This window comes from Epinephelus lanceolatus, chromosome 21 (genome assembly GCF_041903045.1).
Source record: "Epinephelus lanceolatus isolate andai-2023 chromosome 21, ASM4190304v1, whole genome shotgun sequence".
NCBI classification, from domain to species: Eukaryota; Metazoa; Chordata; class Actinopteri; order Perciformes; family Serranidae; genus Epinephelus; species Epinephelus lanceolatus.
In genome coordinates, this window is record NC_135754.1 from 8,538,590 (window position 1) to 8,557,026 (window position 18,437).

Genomic DNA, 18,437 nt, shown 5'->3' on the forward strand with positions numbered 1-18,437 from the left:
AGCGCTGCCAGCATCTTCCCTTCGGGACAGCTCCAGGCGAAACCATGGTCATCTCAGGTTACTAGTTTATATCCACAAGTGTCCGTTGCTAGCATAATTGTTGTCTCACAGACTCAGGGTTGGAGGGTGTGTGGGGGATGTTACACGAGCGGTTACGTCTGTCGGAGGCCTCCACGTGGGGAAGACAGACAGGACAGGAGAAAACTCCAACCAATCATTGCATTCGGTCCGAATGCAGTGATTGGTCGGCGTTTTCTTAGAACCATATGAGAATGGTATAATTATGAGTTTTCATCTCTGGTGGAATTCACTTACATTTTAGCGTGCCATCAGCTTATTAATAGCATTTTAACCTAAACAAAGAAAAGTGTAAAGTTTCCAGAAAGGTAAGTGTCACTTTAAGTACTGCAATTCTCAATCAACGGGTGTCGGAGTGCCCACGTGGGCCATGTTGGTACTGCCAAGTGATAAGGTTAAATTAATTTTTTATATTTTTTTTAAATTTACAAAGCCAGTTTTTTTTTCTATGTGTAGAAGTGCTTAAGACTGCACATAAATTAAAAAAAAAATCGAATTAAAATGCATGATTTCAGATTAGCTATTTCCCCTTGCTTCCAGTCTTTACGCTAAACTAAGCTAAGCTAAGCTAAATGTTTCCTGGCTCCATACTTCACATACAGACGACAGAGGTTTTCAGTCTATTATTCGTGTGACAACAATACAGTCCACCTTTCAGGCCTGTTTGTTATTAGCCCAGCCTGAGAAATAGATAAAGAAAATAAAGACCACTTACCTTAAAATAGGTTCAATAATGTAATACAAAAGGTGGAACTGTTATCTTGTGACTTTCTTGTATTGCCCTTTGTAAAGTGCATGTAGGGACAGGAAGCCAAACTGGTACAGGGACAGGTTTAGCCTCCCCACATTCTCAGCTGTATTCACTGAACCTTTTAATCTGGCTTTAGTGAGACAGTAGCGTCCTGGAACAACAGCCAGCACAGACTTTGACACCTGCTGTCCAACAGAAACAAGAACACATAAATGACTCAACATTCTGACTGCGCTGGATTTTGATGCTGCGTTTCTAGTGTGCCGAGGTTCAAGCATTGCGTCACATTCCACAATATGTTCAAATCACTTCTCTGAATAAACAACTGCAGAGAAAGTCTCAACGTGTCCAGCTGACATGCTGTGTTGAAGGACGTTTTGGAGGCTATGTGGTGTCTGTGAGCTGCAGTTGGCTAACGCCGCCCCTGAGGAGAGCGGGCACGGAGCTCAGTTCAACTCTGACAAATGTCTGCCTGGTATGTGGGAGCTGGAGGAAGGGATGCCTTGTTGAATACAGACTGGAGAGGAAGATAAACCTCCTGCTTCTCAGCTGCTGGGTGACTGACTGCACTCAACTGATCACTTTTTGTAGTGAACATCGATAAATCAAAGCGTTCTAAGACCAGATTTAGGCCCAGAAAAAAAATCCACCATATACTTTATTTCAACTGTTTCAACATGAATAGAAGCACACTTTGTGATCAACTGTAATGAGCGTGTTTTTTCAATCTCATTCTTTAATGAAAGCTTCAGCTTCAAAGTTTAACAAATTTTCATGATGACTGAATAATTCTTCTTCATAGCTGTGTTGCCGAAGCATAGAGAAGGAGAACTGTAGATAAAGGAGGACAAAAGCAGTGTTGGTTATACAGTGGAAACCTCTTTTAGTGGTCAAGTTTGTCCAAGTCAAACGGATCACGATAAGCGAATTATTATAGTAACTGTTTCTTTTCTTCATTTCTCATGCAGATAATTGACAATTTTACTGATGGTTTCAAAACACAGTGCAATCATTTCAAACTCTTTTCAAATTACCATCAGGTACTTGAAGATAAATTCCTCTCTCATCGGCATTCCAAATGTTTTCCTCTATATTCTTGTCTCATCTGTCCCTACTCTTTTTAAATCACTCAAACCAGCCTATGGAAACTTTAAAATTGTCCTCTCCCAGGCTTGTTGCCAATTCTTCCGCCTTCTTCCTCACCTAATGTCAGAGGATAGACCAGGAAATATCCAGTCAAAGTGAACAAGGGTTCAGGGTACTGAAAAAACTGGTACCTTTTTTATAGTATGAAGACAGACTTCAGTGCATAGATAGTAAACAAACAAATAAATCCATAAGGAAAATTAAAAAAAAGAGCTAGACTACAGGGAAAACATACCATACATATATCTTGAGTCTTACTACAGGAACACATAGTCTCAGAGGAGACTGATATGTGTTTAGACCTATCTTTCATTTTAATGTAAACCCAGAACTGGTCCCAGGGAGACACCCCTGCCTCCTGATTGCCATTCATTCTGCTAAGCATACATTTGTTGCTGTTTCCATCATTTCACTAACTCACTCTTGCACTTCTGGGGCCTTTGTTTCCTTCCAGTGTCTTAAAATAACTTGACAGACTCTTACGATCCCCGAGATAACAGAAAACGTACACTTGGATATGTTTAGTGTTTGGGACAGGCCCACCAGTAAACATACGTTTAGACTTTAAGGGAATACTGAACCAAACCAACTTAAAATTTCTAATACCTGGATCCAAAGTTGATAGGCTGACTTGTTGTTTTTCAGCTGCTGGCACATGGCAAGAAGTGAAACTTGTTGCATCCCTGCTTTTCCCACTTTCTCCCTCCTGGCTGTACTGCTGCTCCACTATCAGCGTCTGTCTCTATCTTGATCTCCCCCTCCCTCTCTCCTCTCTAATGACAGTCAGCAGGGCTGATAGGCAGATATATTTACACTTGTGGCAAGGGAGGAAGAAGTCATCAGCCAAGCCTCGTCCAGCCTCCGGGCTGTGGCAGGCGGGGCTTAGAGGAAACCCTGGCCGGGTAGCCCCTCCCCGAGTGGGGCATATCTCTGTGCTGTCCCTGGCTCTGCTCAGAGTTCTCAGCTAGATGGGACCAAAGCTTAACTGGCCTGCAGACCCACACATCAGCCCCCGGGGGAGAGAGAGCAGAGAAGAGGAGGCAGGAAGGGAGAGCAGCCCACAGAGAGCAGAGGGCTGCTGCTAGTGTGCACACTGGCTGAGAGACATACACACTACTTTTCCTGTAGAGCTGTTAATGAGGCAGGCTGGGTCCACTCCAGCTCATCTCAGTCTGGCGTCCAGAGGTGGCCGGGGGGGACGAAGTGTGTACCGTGTGTGACTTTATTTTGCAACTTTTAAACACTGGAACTGTACTGTGAGCATTATGACTCTTCTGGGCTCTGAACACTCCATACTGATACGAAGCAAGTTTAGATCAGGTAAGTCCAACGAGGATTGACATGTGACTTCTCTGTATCTGTGCATGCACTGTCAAGTTTATCAGAGAACACATGTTGTGTACAGCTGTGTTTATTCTTAAGAGCCTTGCAAGCAGTTTGTCTGTCAACACTTGGCATTTATAGACGATCCTGTATACGATATGTCATTCATCTGTCTTGGATGAGCTGTGTTGACACTCCCAATGTGCTCTTCAGTGACACCAGCAAAGTGACAGGTGTATGTAATATACTGTGGATGTGAGGAATACCAGAGGGAGGCCAGCATAAGTCAGAAATCCTCCAGAGCGCTGTGCCCTGAGGACGAACCTTGTCACACTGTGATGGATTTACAGCTCTTCTTTGATGTCCATCATCCTCCTTGTAAAAGCGCGACATGTGAGGCCGATTCCTTGGGCAGGTTAGCGCACTTGTTGCGTGCCATTCGTTGACCTGCTGCTGCTAAGGGGGAAACCAGCGAGGGGTTCTCACTCTGTGGCTCTGTGCACGCTGATAACGAGAGATTAGACACTGCAGAGGGGTCAGAGGTTATCTTAATATGGCTGAATTGGAAGCTGATGGTGCTTGTGTATGTGTGGGTGTGTGTACCTGGGCATATCAAAGAGGGAGGAAGGGCACTGACTACAGCACTGATTTAAACTCCCCTTAACGCACAGCAGCTGTTGGGGCTTTGTATCCATCTATCTGCTTCACACACGCATAGAACATACTTTCTGCAAGGCTGAGCATGTGTGTTTGCGCTGTACTATTACAGTGTGTGCAGTCTGACCAACACTGCCACCTCCCTGAGGAGAATGTAACTGATGGTGGCAACAACAGAGCTCAAATGCAGCTCTCTGCTCTGTAAAGTTTGATATAAATGACTGCCTCTGCTGTGAATGTACAAACTGGAGGATTCAGTCCTTACTTGCAGTTTGCCAGTGAGCTGTAATTGCCCTCCCAGAAATGGCAGGGTAAATGATGCTTTTCCTTTGAGTTGTTTAGAGCAGATCAGCAGGGTGGGAAATGACCCCCAGTGCTCCGGGGAACATGACAGGGGGGATGGCTGTGTTCAAAAGCAGCACGAGGATTTTCACCAAGGTGGCTGAGGCAGCCCAGTCACCAGAATAAAACATTTGCATTGTACATTTATGCAAACAACGTATCCGACATTTGTACATTTCATACATGTGAGGTAGTTGAGATTAAATGTGTATGAGCTAATTTTTTCGTCAGGAGGAGGCGGCGATGGTGGATGTTGTGACTGCAGCAGCAGCAGACCACTGCTTGAGATCAACAAAAAACAAGTGTTTTTGAACAAGAGTTTGGGACATTTCCAGCTGTGTTTGTCGGGAACAAACCAGGTATTTAAAGCCAAAACATGATGTTTTCCTGACTCTTATCAAATGGTTTTTGTGCCTGAACCTTACCACACATTAACCACATTGATGTCACAATATAAAATTGAAAATTGAAACTTAAAATTTAAACATACAGAAATATACAATGCCAATGTTTATTCTGCTGATTGGGTTGATTCAGGTTCTGTGTTGCACTAAGCCATGCGCTCTAGCTGGTTAATAGCGCACAGATGTAGAGATAGTGTCTTACTGCCATAAAGGTCATCTTCCTACAAGTCAGCTTGATGCTACAATGTGTGTGTGTGTGTGGGGGGGATTAATGTTGGGTTATACAAGGTACAACTGACATGACTGGTTGGGTGAATTTATGAGTGCATGAGTGAAATGTTGTGCGTAAGAGAAGTAAAACTATGCATAAATCTTTCTGTGATAACTGCCGATGACAGGGGGAGTCTAAGACGATCTGGTTGTGCTGGATTTACAGTTTTCTGTAAGCTGCGGCAGCTCAAGTTACATTCAGTGCCCCGTGAAAAACAGCAATTGTTGCTCTTTTGCACCACGCTTTAACTACATTATCAAAGCCATGGGAACTGCCGCTGCATGGGTGAAGCTAAAGGGAAAGATAAAGATCTCACTTAAGTGCTCCCCTCGGACCTCCAAATGTTTTGTGAATGTGTGTTACTGACTAGTTCTCATGCCGCTTTGATTAACAGCTCAAAGGGCTGTGCCCCGTGCTCTCAAGCTCACTGCCATTACATAATGGTATGACAGAGGCATCAAATATGAGTTAAATCAGTGCTACAAGGTGTCAAACACATGTTGAACTGTAAATCAGCACCACACACACTTTCTTTCCCAAACACCTGTTTTATATCAGCTGCCACACCCAATCCAGGGGTTGTTGATGTTTTCACCTGACTTACAGAGAAAAATTGACTGCTAAATGTGAATATATGAAATATAGGCCTACCTATATTTTTGTACCTCCCCCACCCCACCCAAAAAAAACCCAAAAACAAACAAACAAAAAACCCAATCTTGCATTTTGTTGGCTGTATATTGCTAGTTTTGGGACTGTTCAGAGAACAGGAGTGGCTGGGATGTGACTTAATTTTTTTTTTTTTTCAGCTTCCCTGAAGCTACAAATATATTTTTTCTTGAGCCACCCTGAGTGACTTGGGGAAAATGCACGACCCTTTCTTCACCACAAATAAGTTGTTAGATTAAAAAAACTTACCCTTTGATGTTTGAAAGTTAAAAGTTGAGGATGAAATCCTGGAGTTGAAAAAAGCCTTGGTTTTTCACTGAAAAAATTTTGAATGAGCATAAAGTGATTTTGATGAAACATCGATATTTTCAGCTTAGATTTGGTTATGTTTTTTTCCTGAGAGAAGCATGTGTCCCACATAATGTGTTTAAGCACTGTCGGAAATTTGAAATCCAATGATAATTTCTGTTTTTACAGTTTCTGGCTATGATAAATGGTGTAATTTTGGTGATTTTGAAGGAAAACATGCCTTCCAATGTTTTCTTTATAAATCGGTGGTAAAATAAGTACAAAAAGTTGTATTCCCCTCCCCTAAGCTCAGATAAAAAAAAAAACGTCCCTCCCATGAGCCTAAAAAAATAGGAAATGCCTCCCCCTTTTTTGCACCACCCCCTCCCCTCTCATTAATAACAAACAGTCCTTAGTCATGTTTTATTCAAAAGTAGATCACAGTGTGAGAAAATATATCAGATATTTTATCCATAATGATCCGTAAATTCACAATTCATTCCATCTGACCCACTGTGTGCCCTATTATTGAATCAAGTTGTTGTTGTTTGCTAAGCTAACGCAACAAAGAAATCTAGTGAATCGCGCCAGATGGACCACTATGATTACAAACCGTCTGACAGTTAAGGTGAGGCAGTTAAGAAACTGTGAAAGGAAAAATGATGGTTAAAACTAAGGGTGTTTAACATGCAGCAGCCCTACTGTAACATATGCATGTCACGTTAGCTTGTCATGTTAGCTCAGGCTTCCTCAAGTGAGGAACAGAACCTCAACTACCAACATAGTTTAGGACTAGGCTTGATAATGAAAAATTCTAATTAAATGATCAGTTGTTATGAATTACTTAAGTTACAGTTGGTTTGAGCTTTATTTTTTGTGTGTTAGCATAATTTTGTGTGTATTGTGTTAACTGAGCCTTAGGATAGAACATCCTGTAAGACCAAAAAAAAAATGTTACTTCCATGATCCTGGCAGAAGGTTCCCTTGCTTAAATTTATGACAAAACTGATAATAAGTAATAATATGGAAGACAACATTTAGACACCCTCCACTGACAATGAATGGTACTCTGGCAACAGATAAAAAAGCACTTACCTGTGGAATGGGTTGGCTTTTGCGCTTTTTTCTTCATCACCCTACTATCCCACTGTTGACTATAAGTCACTGTCAATGGAGCTGCTCCAGAAACTGTATCTTAATGGTGGACTGTTGGCTCTCCTGCATCTGGCTCTGGCTCACGTTCACAAATCTGCCTCGAACTGTCCAAGAGCAAAGCGATAAAGTATGCAAGTTCTGTTTTAAGGTGGATTTTCACTTTATGCAGAGGTATTAGACTAAAATAAACCTAATACTTCATTTAGGAATACCTGTTTATTAGATGTTATACAGTCGCACTCATACATCTGTCGCGAACACATTCCTGCTTGTGCTGAGGGAACGTTCAGGAGAATTCATGTAACAAATGCAACCAGTCTCTTTAGCTAAGTCGTTGGAGTTTAAGTGTAGAAGTGTGATGTTATTATTAGACTGTTTCTTTCTTGTGTGGTGGCTGTGAATGTGTTAGCCACAGGGCGACTATAAATCAGAATATCACTACACTGGCCTGTGTAATTATCACCACTTCACCAGTGCAAACCAGGCCAAATGATCACTTATTTACACTATAAATCTGAAAACTTGTAAATGTTGCTGTGGATTTGTATGTCCTTTGTTGTCAAGAAAGCCCAAGTTAAAACAAATGTCTTCAGTTTCAAAGTCAACAGTGAGCGAGGGAGAGTATCGTATGGTTCAGTGATCTGTGATTACACAGTCTTTCTGTAACATGTGCACGCTGCAATCAAGACAGACAACCCTCAGGTCTTAGCAAAGCTTTTTAGAAAAAAAGAGCAGATTATATGGCAGCTGCTGTGTTTTTTCAGACAGAATTATTGATAAGGTTTTAGTAAATATAGAGCAGCGAAGAGTTAAGTAATAATATTGGTTACACTCAATTTGTCATCCTGCTTTTTCCATGACAGGAGAGACAAACCTGCCTGGATAGAATAAAGGCTTTTAGCTGACTTAGATTGCAGCTGCCTATGTCGTGTTAGCTTGTCACATTAGCCTGATAGAAGCACCTCGAATAAATGAAACAATGCTAGTCCTACAACAGATTTCAGAATTTAGTGTCCAAGTCACTAATGAGAACAATAATTTATGAAAATGGCACGATACCAAATGAGAGGACTGCAGCCAGCAGCTGCAATACAGGCTGCAATATAACCACTCTGGGTGTTTTCGCACTGTCAATTTACACTGTCAGTTTACCTTGACTAAAAGTGCTTGTTTTTGCCACTGACAGGCTCAGATTGTTCGACAACGTTGTGGAAAGGATCCCTGTGGAGATGAATAAAACTCACAAAAAACAACTTGGCTCATCTTTCCACTGTTCCAACAATCACCAACTCTGGTTTGGTTGAAACAAACCCTTAATTCACCCAGTTTGATGTGAAAATATGTTGACTGCATTCATGTTTAAATCACTGTTCATTTAAATGGAGTCTGGCTGGCAAACGTGATTTTGGGGTTGTTTCTGGTCAAACAAAACAAATCTTACTCTTTAACAAAAAGGTCTGTCTCATTAGGGATCCTTTCCATGATGCTGTCAGACATTTAGAATAATAATCTGAACCTATCAGTGGCAAAACAAGTACTTTTAGTGGACATAAACTGACGGTGCGAACATGCCCCAAATGGTTACTTTGTAGCCCTCTTGCTAAGGCTGCAGCTGGCAATACTGGACCAATTTCAAAAATGATTGTTCCTATTAGTCACTTATACTGAAAAACAGTGGAAAAAAAGAGAAGAGAGAGTCCAGACTGAAAAAACCAAAGTTATAATTTAAGTGTCAGCCCTGACAACAAAGAGCAGCTTGCTGTGCTTCTCCAAACAGAATTATTGATAACATAATACAGAGCATTGCCCTCGAGTTCAAATCAAAGACGGGCTGCAGAATTAACTACACGCACTAACAGCTACATTCCATTGTCATCTTTCTTTTTTTCGTGACAGAAGAGACAAACACTGCTGTTAGGTGACTTAAAATGCAACTATCTTGCCTTGACGTTAGCTTGTCACAAAAGTAAGGTATAAATGAAAGGAACAGTAACAGATCTATTAGGTTTCACTATGTGAGTTTTGAAGTGTCAGCCCATAATCCAGAGCAGCGAGGAGCAGTCCCTTGCGTTAAAATCAAAGAGTCTACATTCCTTTGTCACTTTGTTTTTTCCATGACAGAAGAGACAAAACGTGCATGTGTTTGTGCCTGTATACATAGACGGGTGCTATTGCACTATCCACTATCGTAGGGGATGGGCAAAAAACTTCTGTTCACAGAGGCTGTATCAGTTACATGTTTTGGTCAGCTTTCAGTGAGCAACTAATGCCTGCGTTTGCTCTCTGTGATGTTGCGACCAGCAGGTCACGACCCCCTCACTGTAAACTAAAGCAGATGTTAGATGAAGGGAAGGGCCTGGTGTTACATAATGAAGGTGCTCTCCCACAGGGGCGCTACGATGTGGCACCCGAGCTCGCTGATATTCAGTCTGTTACAAAAATCATTACATCAAAGGAACGTTTATAAAATGCTTGAATCTAGCCAAATGTACAGGAATATAAACCACCTGGGAGAGATAATTAACAATAGGGAAGACAAGCAGAAAGTGATTAGGGTCTTGTAGAAAAGGAGGAGCAGATCATAGTTGTGTGTCAGATCCAGGATCTCATGGAGACCTTTAGATAACAGCAATGAAGAGAAACACACATAGACAATGAAAGAAAAAGAAAGCAAAAGAGCCACAGACACAAGCAGACCAACAGACATGGGGGAGGCTCTATGTTTATGACCCCACACTCCCACCTAGACCACTTCCACACACACACACACACACACACACACACACACACGCACATAAAGCGCACACAGAAACGTGCACACACCCTGCGGACCACACACTGGCTAGCAGATCTGTTTAAAAGCCAGGAGCTGTGTTTATCATTCCCTACATCCTGCTCACAGAAATATTTGTGAGCAAGCAGCGTTGTTTTTTTCCCCGTGTTTTCTGTATGCATATGTATATATGATACATGTGCGTGTTTTTTATACCAGCCTGTAGGTGAGGTGAAATTATTCTGAAACTACAAGTTATGAAACAGCATTTATAATGGGTTGAATTCTCAGTTTCTTCCTGCTTTTTGTCTGTCCCTTACCTGTCTTTCCACATCTTTCTCATCTTTCCCCTTCTTCTTACTCTTCCCCTCCATCTATCCCACCCTCCTTCTCCTCCTCCATCCTCCAACTCCAGTCCTACAGTTAAGACTTCAGCAGAGGAGGACACGAGAGCAGCTGGCAGACCAAGGCATCATGCCTCGTGAGTAACGCCTTCCAACGCCGAGCTGCCGCCGCACATGCAGGCACACACACTCTCCCACTTACATGTTTTTAGGCTGCAGTGTGAGTGTGACAGAGACACAATGAACAGGGATGGGCAAAGGAAAGGTACAAAAAAAGAGCCAACTAACATAATGTTTTCTCACCTACCTGTTGTGGTGTCCAGCTATGCAGGTCCAGGTTTTGAGATTTCTGCCTCCACCCCAGTGCAATGAAGGAAAACGAAATTACATCTAAGTATTCAACAGTAACGTCTCCTTTGAGAGGCATTTTTTATTTGACATTTTCAATGCTGTGAGCAACAACAACAAAATCTTATTCACGTCCTTAGTAATGTAGTGGAGGTAGAACTTTCAGAGCTCAATGTCAATACCTTGACAGATAAATCCAGAACTATCTTTATGGTTAGATACCAGATTCTACTATAGGGATAAGGGGATCTGACACTTTAAACCACAGTGTGTCACGTGACAAGGAAAGTGGTGTTATCATGACCACAGCATTTGAGTGGTCCTGCTTTCTTTTTGGAATCTGGGAATGTTGGTTAAAGCAGTAATGCAGCTTTTTGGCCACTTGGGAGCAGCAGAGCAAGCTTTCAACGGAATACTAACATATTATCACTGTACATAGTTGATATGACTATGGATTAGCAAACACTTTTTTTTTTTTTTACACATTGAGCAGACACAAAGCAACAGTGGCATATATGTGGATTTGCTGATGAGAGCAGCAAGAGTCAACCAAAACAAAGATTTGTAAGATGCTGAAACACTCCGCAAAGTCTTTTGTTATTTGTTCTATCAATAAAATTTTTTAAAAAAAACTACACAAATGATACAATTCTACATAGAGCTACAGGGTAAACACATGAAGAACAGATTTTTTTAAGGTAATTTAGTACAGTGAAACCTCTGATATTGTGTGTCTTGACAGTTTTGGAAAGCAGCATGGATGTAAAGGTTCAAACATCCAGCCCAGTGTGGGAAATATGAGCGGTTATTGCCTTTTCAAATTTGCCCTATAATTGTAGGTCTCCTTGGCTCAATCAGTATTATTTTGAAAATCTTGGAACGCAGTTGTGAGAAGCATCATTTTACATGAATCAGATCATTGAGTCTGACAGATTGCATGACATGAAAAGAAAAAGATACGACTGATTTGGGATTATCTATTACAGTTTTAAATGAAACAGTGAAATCAGATGCCAGCTGCTTGTAAAAGAACAGGAAAGTAAGAGTAAGAGGTATGGAGACAGAGGAATTGTGTAGCTCAGGAATCAGCAGATGATTTTACTGATAAACTTCAACCAGAAAGGAACCAATCAATGAAACAAGTTGCAGTCGTAATCTTTTGGAATCACATTGGTTGAAGTGCAGATTTATACCAGTAGAGTTTTTCACACTCTACAGCTGTTGTTCAAGACATTTTTTTTGTCTTATGTAACCCCACAGCCCTGTCACATGAACTCAAGTACCTCTTCACTGACAACACATGTTCCAAATATGAACAGTGTTTAGGTCTAATTGGTCAGTTGCTTTTGTAGGCTACTACTAAGACTTTGAGTGCCAGCAGCTGGATATTTCAACCATTTATCCTATTTAATGCCAGCTGTTAAAACTGTTCATTCATTGCTCTTGCCTGACTGTTTCAGCTGTTTATCTGTTACCTACTGTAGCTTTTTCCACCATTATCCCTTAATTCTGGCAAACCTTTCAATCATTTATTCGATATGTTATTGTCAACTTTTTCAGCAATTTATTGGTAACATTTAGCTAACTACTTATCTATTACTTTTAGTTACCAATTGTAACAGTTTATCCATTAGCCTACTTAGTGTAGCCACTTAAACCATTTATCCCAAATCAGTACTTTTAGCTTATTTAAGCTTATGTTTTGATTTATATACTGTACCCCTTACTTATAGTCAGCCTTTTCAACCTTTTATCCAAGACTTAAAATGCTAGCTATTTAAACAATTTATCTCTTACTTTTAGCAGTTTCAACAGTTAACCGAGTCCTTCGCAATTTCAACTATTTATATTACTTTAAGCCATGTTATCCAAGGTTTTATCTCATACTTAAGCTCAGTATTTCAACCATTTGTAATACTTTTAGCTAACGTGAATCAAAAAAGGATGTTCCAGTGCACACCAGGATACTCAGGTTGCCACTTTTTTGCTTACATTAAAAACAAAAAAGGAGCGAACTACGCATTTCGCATATCACTTATCAGATTCGCTCTGTGCTAAATCGCCATCAGATACTCCTTTTAAATAATCACGCGCTGATAAGCAAACTGTACACGTTTCCACTGCACACATTTAGGAATATTCTCATAATAAGATAGAAAAAATAGAGCAAATTACAACCTTTAGCTAACTGTTCAAACTTCTCTGATAGCTGTCTAAGTAGATTTCACGCAGTCTCGATTGCAACACAAAGTTTGTTTTGTTGTTGTTTCAAGTTAGCTGAGCAACTTAACAATTTAACTGCAGAAGTACCCCCTAGAGAACAAGTACCCCTGGTTGGGAGTCACTGCTCTACAGTATGTAACTGATGCACTTTGAAACTAAGTCAAACTGCGCCAGAACTGAGCTCTACTTACACTGCAGATTAAAGCATTAAAGACAGACATGTAGGAAGAAAAGAAAACAGCAAAGATGACAGATGCTGCAAAGAGAACCAGATCCAGACTCCAGACGGATAAATCCACAGGTAGTGACAGATACAAAGGTGGACTTAGAGGAAGCAGGTGAATATATGCACCAGACAGACAGACAGGCAGATAGTGCCTGCAGCCAGCGAGTAGGCAGACAGGTCGGTGAGTGACCGCCGAGGAATGCTCTTGTGCTGGAAGAGGCTCTGGACCTCAAAGGAAACAGATTTACATCGTCAGTACCTGTTTACAGCGCGGCGCCTGTAGAGAGGCACGCCCAAAATCAACAACATGGAGCATGAGCTGATGAGAACAAGTAGACCTGAGTGTACTCTTAAATCCTTACTGTTACGATTTATAACCTCATGTTCTTTAAGTCATGGCAGCACTGTCATGTTGCCAACATACTACATGCCACAAATGTCAAGCACAGATATTTTTGCTGGCATTCAAAAAATGTCAATTTCAAATATTCATTAGAAACCAAAGATGTGTTTAGCATGGGACGTTACACAGCACACAGCCACTTATAAACTAAGATCTTATCAATTCCTTATACTTTAAAGCAACAACGTCGTCTTGGCAAACACGGGAGCAGTGAGTGATGCCAGTGTGCACTGTGTAGCTTTTTTGGAGCAACAGGGGACTGGGGGACTTGGACTGCAGGCCAGGGATTTGTTGAATGATATCTCTGGCACCGTTTGCCATTTCACAGAGGCTCCAGCCTCCAGATAAACTGCTGGTAAGTGTGCGGGGGAACGGAATCCAGAGGCCCTGCGAGGCCCTATCAGTTTTTAGGAGTCTGTCACAGATAAGGCAGCAAGGAGAAACACAATTGGCCAGCAGGGCTGCAGGCGCTTTTTTAAAAAAGACATTTCAATTGGCTGTTTATCTCTTGATTGCAGGCAGTGGCGCACATGGAAGAGGGTTGCAAAGACTTGTATTTGTTAGTACACACTTTCTCACACCCACACACTAGATGTGTTATCACTCTCAAAAGCAGCAGCGTCATTTGTCCTTCCAGCTCTTTATATCCAAAAGTAAGACATTTCTCAGGGCGTCACAGCATCCTCCTCCTGCTCCACGCTGCTGTGGATGTGATCCTTCAGATGCTGGCTGTGTTATTCCTGCTGGGGAGATGGACACGGCACAGGGTCTGTGTATATATTACCCAAGGAACATCTGGTGTTTATTAGGCTATTGGAGAATCCGCCCCAGCCTCTCAAGCCTGACTGGCGTGTGGCCTGCATAGGGGTGCACTGTCTGCCTGCTGGCCACGGGTCTGAATACACACACACACACACACACACACACACACACACACACACACAATCTAATATTTCCTCATAAAGATAATAGGACTGTACCTGCAGGTTTACTGTGCTTTTTTTTCCTGCACAAAAACACACATTTCCACTCCCAGAGCAGTGGTGCTTTAAGCCTCAGTGGATGGAAACACAAAGGGAATTATTCCTCCTAATGCACCATACGTCTTACTTCTTAGTGTAATGTTTACATTTGGCAGATACGGTCAGCAGGTACACGTATCGCAATAGGTTTAAAGTGTGTCGTATGTTTTAATACTGCTGCAGAATGTTTAAAAGTCTGTAAGCCAGCTTCAGACTCACACGATCATGTTACAGTATGCCCGTGTGGGCCCGTGCAGCCACAGTCGGAGGCATTTTTAGGCAGTTTGGTTACACAGTTTAAACACACTTAAAGCTCCGTGTGTCCCTGTGATGTCAAATCAGGTCTTAAATCAGAACAGTCAGTGACAGGTGAGGTGGGAGAGTGTAAGACAGCGGGGCCGACTCGGTGGGCAGCTGACTTATAAAGAGATGATGATGTCATCCTGCTGGTGGACGGTGATTGTTCGCCAACGTGACCACGGACTGGCAGCTGGTCCTTCCCCACTGGATCATCTGCTTTACCCACTGCCCTCCATCTGTGTGACATTCTGTCCTTCACTGCCCTACTACATCCCTTTATCCCTCCTTCATTTACACCCTCTTCCTTTCATTCCTATCATTCCCTTTTCCTTCCCTTGTTTCCCTTTTTTCTCTTTTATATTTTATACTAATTCTTTCTTTGGGAATCTCTACCCACATGGTATTCTCTTCTTTTACTCCCTTACGTTGCTCCCTCCATTCTTACATCAACCTTCATTTCAACTTCCAATTCATTCTTTATTTTATTCATCCCTTCGTTTATATTTCAACTCAAATGTCTTTCTTTCTTTCTTTCTTTCTTTCTTTCTTTCAATTCAAACTTTTGTTGGATTCTTTGTTTCTTTCTTTTTTCTTTCTTTCTTTTTATTCCAACTTAATTTGTTTGTTTTTATTCCAGCTTGTCTTTCTTTGTCTTTCTTTCTGCTTTTCTTCCTTACTGCTTTCTTCCTCATTTAAATTTTTCTTACTTTCTGTCTGTTTTTCGTCCTTCATACCTTCTTTTTATTTCAACTTTAGATTTTTTCTTTCTTGCTTAGTTTCTTTAAATGTGTTTATCTTTTCATTCTTTCTTAATTCCTCCATTGTGTTTTAATTTTTATGCTCACTCATTTTGAAGTCTATTTTATTTTCCTTCATTTTTCTATCATTTTTACCTCTCACACAAAAATTCCTTCCTTCTGTGTTGTATCCATCCATTCAGCCTTTAATTACATACTTGTGTCCTTGTTAAGTCCTTTTTGTGTCCTTTTTAAAGTTTCTTATGAAGCATTACATTTCAGATCCATTTTTCATCAGACAGCATCACTCTACCTGAGTGGTTCAAGCACAAAGGTTAATATCATTCCTTTGATTTTGGCACTGTATCCTGTGTCATCACTCAGAAATATCCCACTAAAATTACATTTGACCAAATAAGTGCTGGTGCTCTTTGTTGCGCTCGGATAATCGCTGTGATCCGGTGTGCTCTCCTCTCTGCTGGGTAATCAGTCCTGCGAGTGCTGTGGATAGACTGTGGGCCAGGCCAGGTTAGATTATTTATACTGGGTTTAACAGAGAGAGATTGTGGAAGATTGAAAATCTCACCCTCTGCAGCCCTTTAATTACAGCCACTCCATTTATTTTTCTAGTACTCAAAGTATCTGGCTGTGCAGGGAGTGGAGCAGCTGAGTAGATATTAGAAAAGAAATATTGATTATTGAAGGTTTAGGAAGGTCATGTGCAAAGTGTTTGTTGAGGAAATGATAGCTGAATACAGCAGGGTTAAAATACATAGATGAATTGTAGTATGATGATAGTGATTGAATGTAAAAAAATGACATGAAAAGACAAAAAATACTATTTAACAGAAAGACATTGTGAATTTAGCATCTAGATATTGATAGCCCTAATGATTTTTCAAGGAAACTTGGTAATTGTAGAAGACAATAAGCGACAAAATAGGATAAAACAAAAACTAATGCATGAAAATATGTCTCTAAAACATCTGCATGCAGCTTTAATATATAAATGTCTTCAACAGAGAGACTACATTATGCTCTATGTGAATCTATAATGTATGAATGTGAAATTTGAATTACAGTTTAAATGTAGTAAATTTAAATATATAATTTGTAGTCATTTGTTCAACTTCTAACTTTTAAGTATACCAATGAGTGTTTATTGTAACAGGCTGTGCAGCAGGGGACAGTCCTAAAAGGACTTTGTGAAAACACAACCACCACGTAAGCTCATTTTTAAAGGGAGGCAGCAGAGAGACAGAGAGCAGATGAACGAAACACGATCAGATAGGCAACAAAAAGCAGGCTGGTTTGTGAGCATGAACTGCAGGAACTAGCAAACTGTCCTGGTTGGTCAGTGTTCCAAAAATCTCTAATTCTGGTTTGGTCGAAGTAAAGCCTTAATTCGCTGAGTTAGATGTGAAAATATGCTGGCTCTACGCGCTGTTTCTGTCTCTTTTAGTCTCTCTCTCTACCTTTTACTTTTCCTGTGACGTTATCCCCATCACTCGCAGTTGCCATCTTTCTCAGCTCAGCTGCCTTTTCCAGCAGTAGAGACTGACCTCTGGTGGCGTGCACTGTACACTACAATACATCACCTCAAAACAGCAACTCTATCAGTTTAATTACGGGAGTTTTGACAGTACTGAAAATCATACTGTTGGGATTTCTAAATACTCTGGTATACTGTAATACTGTGATACCACTCAGGCCTTATGGCAGTCCTAAAAGTATTAAAAGTAACTCATTATGCCACAGGACTCTCCCTGTCAGTCTTATGTTATTCTATAGCCTATATTATATTGGCAGATTACGATCACTGACTGTGTAAGCAGCATTTAATTGTTGTATCTAGTTGAGGTGAAGTTAATTTGAACTATTTTAAATACTTAATACACTGTTTGGCAATTTAATTTAGAGTATTGTACTTGTATGGTCAAAATACTTATTTTAAAAATAATATAATAGCAGTAGCTACAGTACAGTTATCAATAAATGGAGTTAAAATGAGTTGTGATGAATCAAAGGAATAACATTGCACAAAAATGAACTCAAAGTTCAAGTATCTAAAATACTTCAGTACCGATCTTGATCAAGTGTACTTAGTTAGAGTCGTGTTTAAGCAGTGTTTCCCAGGTGTGTCCCATGTTGTTGATGGTGTGGTCCTGCTGTGTGTTGTGCAGACCCAGCCTCAGACGGCTCCTCTCTAGAGGCCCAGATGAGGCTGAAGCGAGCACGGCTCGCCGAGGACCTGAATGAGAAGCTGGCTCTCAGGCCGGGGCCCCTGGAGCTGGTCCAAAAGAATATCATTCCCCTAGACTCTGCCATCACAATGACAGGTATCAGCAGAGAGATGCTCAACACACATTAACACTTGCTGCATCTCAACCTGCCTGACTCCACGTTGTGTGTTTGGTAGTGGCATCCACTAGTTTCCCTGAACAGGAGAGCACGCTTCACTACTGACTGTGTGTGTGTGTGTGTGTGTTTGTTCAGGTCCTTTACTAAACAGAACACACAGTCACACCATTTTGTCAAACAAGCACCCACTAAAAGTACAGTGTTTATTGTAGATCTTCTATGAACATTATGTTCATCCCCCACAAACAGGTTTGTGACAGTAGCATGAACTGGACATTGCATTTAGCCTGTACACGATACATCTGACCAACAGTGGCCCCTAAATCCAAAGAAATAATTAGCTCCTTACGGACACTTAATGTTAGGAAGCCTTTCATCTAAATCTAAAGTTACAGGCTAAAACTTTGTCTGTGTGGTTGAAAAAGAAATGACTTATAAAGCCTTTGTAACGGGTGACTTTTAAAAAGTCTTACCACCAAATGTAGACAAATTAATTTTTTACTCAGAATTAAAGTAATTCACAAGTGTTGACCTCCTCACCTTTACACTCTACTGGACTCCCACTGAACCCAATCTCCAGAATAAATGTTGGCACTATACGTATCGTCACATCATC

At 40.9% G+C, this 18,437-nt stretch overlaps 1 protein-coding gene across 12 annotated transcripts in view; it reads left to right on the plus strand.

Annotated features, from left to right (window-relative positions):
• Positions 1 to 18,437, plus strand: part of myocd (myocardin) — a 150,188-nt gene that overhangs the window by 116,851 nt on the left and 14,900 nt on the right. For 7 of the 12 annotated variants that reach the window (XM_033612052.2, XM_033612049.2, XM_033612054.2 and 4 more), the window contains 2 exons: positions 10,273 to 10,338; positions 17,644 to 17,799. The exons of 1 other annotated variant lie outside the window; for it this stretch is intronic. In XM_033612052.2, coding sequence (XP_033467943.1) covers positions 10,273 to 10,338; positions 17,644 to 17,799 — 222 coding nt within the window. Of the gene's footprint in view, positions 1 to 2,932; positions 3,296 to 10,272; positions 10,339 to 17,643; positions 17,800 to 18,437 lie in introns of those variants that run through there. 4 more of the 12 variants (XM_078163727.1, XM_078163728.1, XM_033612056.2 and 1 more) reach the window with 4 other exon arrangements.